Here is a 6,827-nt window from a genome sequence, read left to right as displayed (position 1 = left end):
AAAACACCTCTGGGAAAACGGCCGACGGCGCTGGGGGGGGGGGGGGGGTAGCGAGGAGGCTCTCCCGTGGGAGACCAGTTCCCGAAGTCTTCCTCCATCCTCATCAGACCTGAAAGGCGTCTTAGGGGGAACCCACGCAGTGGGATCCGACGGCGGGGAAAGCTCCTTCTCGACGTTGCTGAAACCCCTGAAAAACATGCCCAAGAGGCTGGAGAGGAATTAGTAACATTTTTTCCCCACATGGGGTCATCTGAGGAGACGTGACCTGCTGGCACCAGGCCACTGTCTCCCGAAAACACTCCCGCCCCTCACTCGCCTGGAACGACGGCACAACACCACTGTCTTGAAGGTCAGACTCTTGGGGAAGGGTCGCGGGCCTCTTCCCCGCAACGGACTTACCTCGTCCCCTACTCTGGGTAGGGGAGGTTGGAAGAGAAGCTTGGACCGACAAGGCGCCCGATGAAGCAAGGGAGGAAAGGACACTGGGTTTCTCAGGCGACTTCTTCTTTGTTGGTGCTATACCGCACCCACTGCACCTCATTCCACGACTCGCACTCCGGACACGCGGCAGAAGGGGAACACACGCTGCCCCTGTGCGGGTCAACTTCGGGTTTCGAGAGGAACGCTCCACACGATTTGCCGGCCATAGGCCCACGACAACGGTGAGGATGCTCCATAATGAAGGAGAAGCACTACGAGACACAAGCGCGCACAGGGAAAGCACAATGGGACCACGTGGGTACCGCGTGGGACACAAAGGGTCGGGGAGACACAAAATCAGACTGGGATTAGGAGAGCGGCGAGATGATATCGCGACGCGACCAGAGAACTTACTGGAGGTCGAGACCTGAGCAGGCATGCTCTGACCCCGGGTTAGCCTCAGGGCGCTATCACTCCGCCTGAGGTTACCCCTCATAGAAAATGGATTTAGGGTAAACTACACAAAATTCTGGTCGGATGGGAGGAGATCCCAGATACTCCTAAGAAAGTAGTTCGAGGTAAGTACTTCGTGTTGGAACAAACAAGTTTTAAATGAGTAAAACAGGAGCTGTGCTAACATTAGGCATGTCTCTTTCATTTTGCTTATCTCTGGAGTAATACAGAGATTTGTGTGACAGTGGGTTGCTTTGAAGGGAGAAGCCTGAGGAGAGAATGTCTCTTCCCTGCTCTCAATGGAAGAGGGCCATGCAGTCTCAAAGAGTTCCTTATAATTTGCAGGGCATCGTTAGCCTGTAAGGCAAGTTAATACTCCCTCCTGAGGGAAAAGCCCTTCCATTCCTTTAGGGAAAAGAGGAAGATCTTCCGGCCTCGAGACTTAGCCAAAAGTTAAAGGGCTATGACTCTTCTAGGATTGGCATCTGGAGGAAACCAACATGGAAAGGTCAGAAGTAAGTGTATTGGGGGCCAGCGGCAGAGGTCAAGATTCTCGACTTTAAGGATGACCTTAATGGGGAAGATTCCCTTTTGGACTTCTTCCTACCATATGCAAGCCACTGGGAGGGTTACCACCCTCGACACAAGTTCCATGGAGATTCCTGCCTGCAGAGGACTCTTGAAAGAGGTCATTCTCCTTCCCACACCTGAAGGCGACGCAATGTCGTTCCAGGCAAGTCCGCAGGCATCCCCACACCAAATAATTGCTATCACGCTGGAAAGAAAAATGCAAAAGAATTAGAAAGCAAAAGTACTCCAGCCCATGTAAGAAAGTCTCCTCATGCAAGTATAATGTACATTCCTTATAGGAATTTTGAAACCAGTATACTGTACAAGGAAATAACTTTTCAATTATGTAATATAGTTATTTACATATTTTTAAATAAAAGATAGGTTAATGAAACTAATTTTACAAAAAAGGATTATTTTTATTGCTGTTTTTGTTTTATTTAGATAAGGAAAAGAAAGTAGTATAGGCCACATGAAAAAAGCCAAAATTGTACCATAGGCAAATCTTATACATAACAGCAACAAATTTTTATGCCATTGGACCCTTGATGCTAACAGCGACTCTATATAATTTACATAAGGTTTCATGTGAGGAAGCAAAGGAATTGTTTCAACAGATGTAGAATTATACATCACATTGAGAGCACTTCCAAGTGCAAAAAACTAAGACCTGGCTCATATAACAAATTAACCTTTTCTTCTCCACATTATCTGAAGTCCTACTTTTTGAGATCCTATGACAGTGCACAAAAGTAGCACCCAGCAGAATAACAGGTAGGGAACAATGAATAATCTGAAGGCTGCTAAGCAGTTTAGGAAGATCATTTTTTTCATAGTTCACAAACTCCCTCCAAGCAAATGCCTTAATGTACTAGGCTAAGCTAACAGCTTAAAACTTCAATATGAAGCATTTTTTCACACCATTCAAATATACTTGGAATGCAAGTACTGTATTACTATTTGCTGGAAATAAAAAAAGAATACAATATACAAAATAATAAGGCAAGTTTTCAAAAAGGTTCAGAGCTTCAGTGAAATCGCATCTTGAATGCTCTAGCAATTATAGAAAAAAAAAAAAATATTAAAACAATTGTACTGCAATTAGAAAATGCTTCCAAAAACTTTATAATGCCCTACAGAGATCCTACTTAGTTAAACTGTTAATGTAAGTACTGACGTCACAACTATGTTCTGAACACCATTCTCAACTACTTGACTGAAACTATGTGGTCACTTAGCACCATATCAGATTATTCACTAAGGTGTACCCAACATGTGTATCATCTAAAATAAAAAATAAATAATAAAAATAATGGCAGTAGATATAAAATTTTGGGGTGTAACTTTTAGCTACCTAAGTAGCATTTTTAACTTGTGGCTTGGAAACCCACAGATTGGCCAAAGATTCTTCAAAATACAAAAGTCACAGCAAAGTTGTGACAAAACTTTATATACAATATCCAGTACTCCTTATGAATGACTACATGAACAAAAATGAGGTAGGACCTAAGATACTCTCTCAAAAATAATGATGGTAATAAAAAAAATAAATCCTTGGGAAGCCTCAGGAAAATAATGGGGAAAATTGTGCATAACCAATAAAAGCACCCTGAACATAAAACTATACAGGTCAAGGCACGTAATTTTAAAAACAAAATAAGAATACACAACTCCAACATACATCGTAAATAATTTCTCAACACACTAGTACAGGGTAAATCTACTTAAGACCTAAAAGAAATGACAGGTCATTTTTTTTAATTGTCAGGTGTTAGCCAAATATCAACAAAAACAAGTTTTAAATGAGTAAAACAGCAAGATGCAAACAAAATTACTGTAAACCTTATATCACTTTGCATAAGGTAGATCGCCCTTTCAAAATTACTGGTTATTTGCCTATGTACTTAACAATTACTCTCCAGCATAGGTTCCCAGTAGTGCCACTAATGTAGCAGTAACTTAAAATTAATTATTATATACAGGATACAAAATTCACCAAGCAGACAAATAAAGGTCCATATGATGAGAGGATACGAGAGGCTTCCCCAAGACAACCACGTCTGAAATAACCATTCATTTGAGAATAAAATCTTAATTTAAGATTCTGCTTCAGACTGATCAAATCCTAATCTATATGTAGTTTCACTCATACTGGCAATTTTCTTAATGTACAGTATATCGTACTGATCTACAGATCAACCATAAAATAACCTAATTTGTAATTACAAACATCTGAATTTATAATGTATTTTGAACACTTAAATGGACTTAACCAGCAATACGGCTACAAAACATTGGTCTTGTAGCACTAATCGGGTCAAAATTCAAGGCAAAAGGTGTCTTGATTAGATGAAATCTATGACAAAGAGTTGTCATCTTTCATTTTTTCACTTGACACCTTCATAGAGAAAAATAATTTTGAACTACAGACCACCACTAGTAGCAATTAAATCTAAACTATGGGTGAACTTGCAGAGAAAATTTAAGAGGATCAAGACATGAAAACTTGATGTGAGATCATAGTTTGAAGAAATTTTTCAACTACAAATAATTATCTGTAAGCAAATAAAATAACCAGATCTTTGCAGTATAGCGTCAAAGACAGAATAGAGGATACAATCAACACCCAGTAGCTTACTCGTTCTCAAGAAGCCAAATTCCAAAGTATGGTCAGGTTTAAACACTCAACACCATTGCACAACATACAAGTAGCAGTCATAACGCAAATTAGCTACAGCTATCTTTCACCTTGAGAAGGTTGTAGAAACTGGAGATAACACAAACTTAAGGACGGTTTTTAAAATGAGTCAACACTATATCTTCATTAAAGCTGCAATTCATTCATGTTACGTCAAAAATTAAATCTATAGTGAAAAGAAAAATAAATTATGGTTTATCACAATCCTTTAAACGCACTAGAACTTCACCTTCAAATCTTTCTTTTTAAAATACCTAGACTTTAATGGCAGCCATAAAGGTCTGTGACAACAGGATTGACAGGTCTATATATTTACATTATTTCTTTTCAGAAGGAAGGTCATAGGTCTGAGGGAGGTGAATATCTGTTGCCAGAAAAGTCTGTAACTCTCGAAGTATTGTCAGAAGTTTGTTCATTATCAGTGTCACAGCCTGGTAGCGTGTGATCGCAATCTAAGGAGGTATCTAGACTTGCATTAAGACTAGTCCAGTCTTCATGTTCATGTTCCTGATTTTGGCCATTATCTGCAGCTGAGAGGAGACTATCAACATCTTCTGGCGATAGGTGAGGAGCGTCTGTCGAGTGGCAATCCTCTAATCTTGGATGATGGGTAGAGGAGGCAGCTGAAGCTTGATCTTGACCAGACTGACTGTCTTCTTCCTGAGGTATATCATCTTCATTTTCAGATTCTGAGCTGCGACACTTGTCGTCATCCTCTTCGAAATCATCATCTGGATCATAGTAGACTTCAGCTCCCGGAAATATATACTTGTGACCACCGGTATACAAAAACATATTGTCTGGAAAAAAAATATTAATTTAAGAAAATTATAGCCAATGTCTGGCTTCACAAAAAAGCTATTTAGAAGACATTAAAAATATAAATGCTCAGGATACTTGAATACATCAACTACAAGATACTTCCCAATCCCATTCATACTGCCATCCAAATCTCCGGCAGTCGGAAAACTGGCAATAAAGTATACACTGAATAGCCTGGCCTATTCTTTACACAAGTTCTCCTCTTTCCTAATACATCTGACAACACTAAGATTACCGAAAAATTCTCCTTCACTCAAGGGGTTAACAACTGCTCTGTAATTGTGTTTGCTTTCCTCTTGATAAGGGGTAGAGGAGACTCTTTAGCTAAGGTAAGTAGCTCTTCTAGGAGAAGGACACTAAAATCAAGCCATTGTCCTCCAGTCCTGGGTAGACCCATAGCTTCCACTGTTTTGGGTTAGAGTTTTCTTGCTTGAGGGTACCCTTGAGCATACTATCCTATGTTTCCTTATTTAGTTTCCTCACAGCTATTTTCTCTGTTCAAGCCCTTGGGCTTATAGCATCCTGCTTTTTCAACTAGTATTGTAGCTTCGCTAGTATAAATAAAAAATTTAAAGTAGCAACATTATTCCTGAGAAAACCATTCCATCATTTTAAACAGAAGGAATGAAAACTTATGCTAAGCTATATGACAACATGACACTTCAACAGAATGGGGTTACCGATGTTCTGAAAACTGCTGGCACTAATAGAAGTTTTCTGCAGAAAAGGAATTTTCATTCTAAAATTAATATTAATAATTACCTGCCTAATTTAACAAACCCTGAATCCCAATTTTTTTAGCAGATCAGCAATCATGATACCTCCTATTCTGTACCGCCATTAGTAACACTGATGGCTGGAACAAGAGTTCATACAACTTTTCAATTGTGTAACACCAGAAGTGGTAAATTAACTAATATTTACTTGCAATTTGTTTATTCAAATCGCGTACGTAGATGGGTGTAGATCGTCATCGTCAACAGCTGATTCTGGGTGTTGTTCTATACACTTTTTAATAAGAAAATGGTTGAGTGTTCCTTGAATTGTGGTATTCTTTTCCTCAAGGACTACATGATATGGAGTAAAATTATATTAACAATACTTTGTTAATTATATGTGTACTCTCTCGATACCATCTTGACTTTGAGATCAGCTGACAAGAAAAGCAAAATAAATGATAATTGCTGCGGCTAAAATAAACATTAACGTGTTTTAAGCCCAGTCTATGATTGAAGTACGTATATTCTGGATAAAGTCATGAGATCAGCTGATCATAAACAAACAGGAAAAGAAGTAATTGTCAATTGTTAAAATGCACCTGTAAATGTACATATTTTAATACAATTTTATACACTCATTCTTATTTATTGTACAGTAACATGATTCATATACTTTTGATGCTTTTCTAGTGATATTACGATAAAATTAAAATGGATACTTATGTTGCTTGGATCAATTAGTAAGAAAATAGGTTATAACAAATAAATTTATTCCAGGTGGTTAAATTCTCAAGTACGTGTTAAGCTAGATATCAGTTTATATAATTAAAAATAGCAGAGGCAGCCATTTACCTGATATTCAATAAAATTAAAATTATGCAACATATTACTACAGCTTTATAATAGACAGGCTCTACATTTAGCCAAAAATTTATAGGCACTCAATGAAAAATTATCTCGTCTGAACCAATAAAAAACATTTGTAAAAATTCAATGACCTGTACAAATATGACACTAATATGTACATTAAATGCACTTCTATGTCTTTTGTCTGACATTAGGAGAAATCCCAGATTTTGCTAGTACAGTATTTTTAAAAGCATAAAGATTAATGAAAAAGGAGTTTTAGAGTAAACTATATTAGA

General features: G+C 38.2%; 1 protein-coding gene across 3 annotated transcripts in view; it reads right to left on the bottom strand.

Moving 5' to 3' along the window:
- Positions 1-1,841: 1,841 nt before the first annotated feature.
- LOC137624222 (NAD-dependent protein deacetylase sirtuin-1-like) overlaps positions 1,842-6,827 on the bottom strand; it is a 39,663-nt gene continuing 34,677 nt past the window's right edge. For all 3 annotated transcript variants that reach the window (XM_068354722.1, XM_068354723.1, XM_068354724.1), the window contains exon 11: positions 1,842-4,941. In XM_068354722.1, coding sequence (XP_068210823.1) covers positions 4,481-4,941 — 461 coding nt within the window. In that variant the 3' untranslated portion in view covers positions 1,842-4,480. The remainder of the gene's footprint in view (positions 4,942-6,827) is intronic.

The sequence above is a fragment of the Palaemon carinicauda genome, chromosome 31 (genome assembly GCF_036898095.1).
Source record: "Palaemon carinicauda isolate YSFRI2023 chromosome 31, ASM3689809v2, whole genome shotgun sequence".
Lineage (NCBI taxonomy): Eukaryota > Metazoa > Arthropoda > Malacostraca > Decapoda > Palaemonidae > Palaemon > Palaemon carinicauda.
The sequence above is the reverse complement of the archived record's forward strand: the minus strand, read 5'-3'. Positions and strand labels throughout refer to the sequence as shown.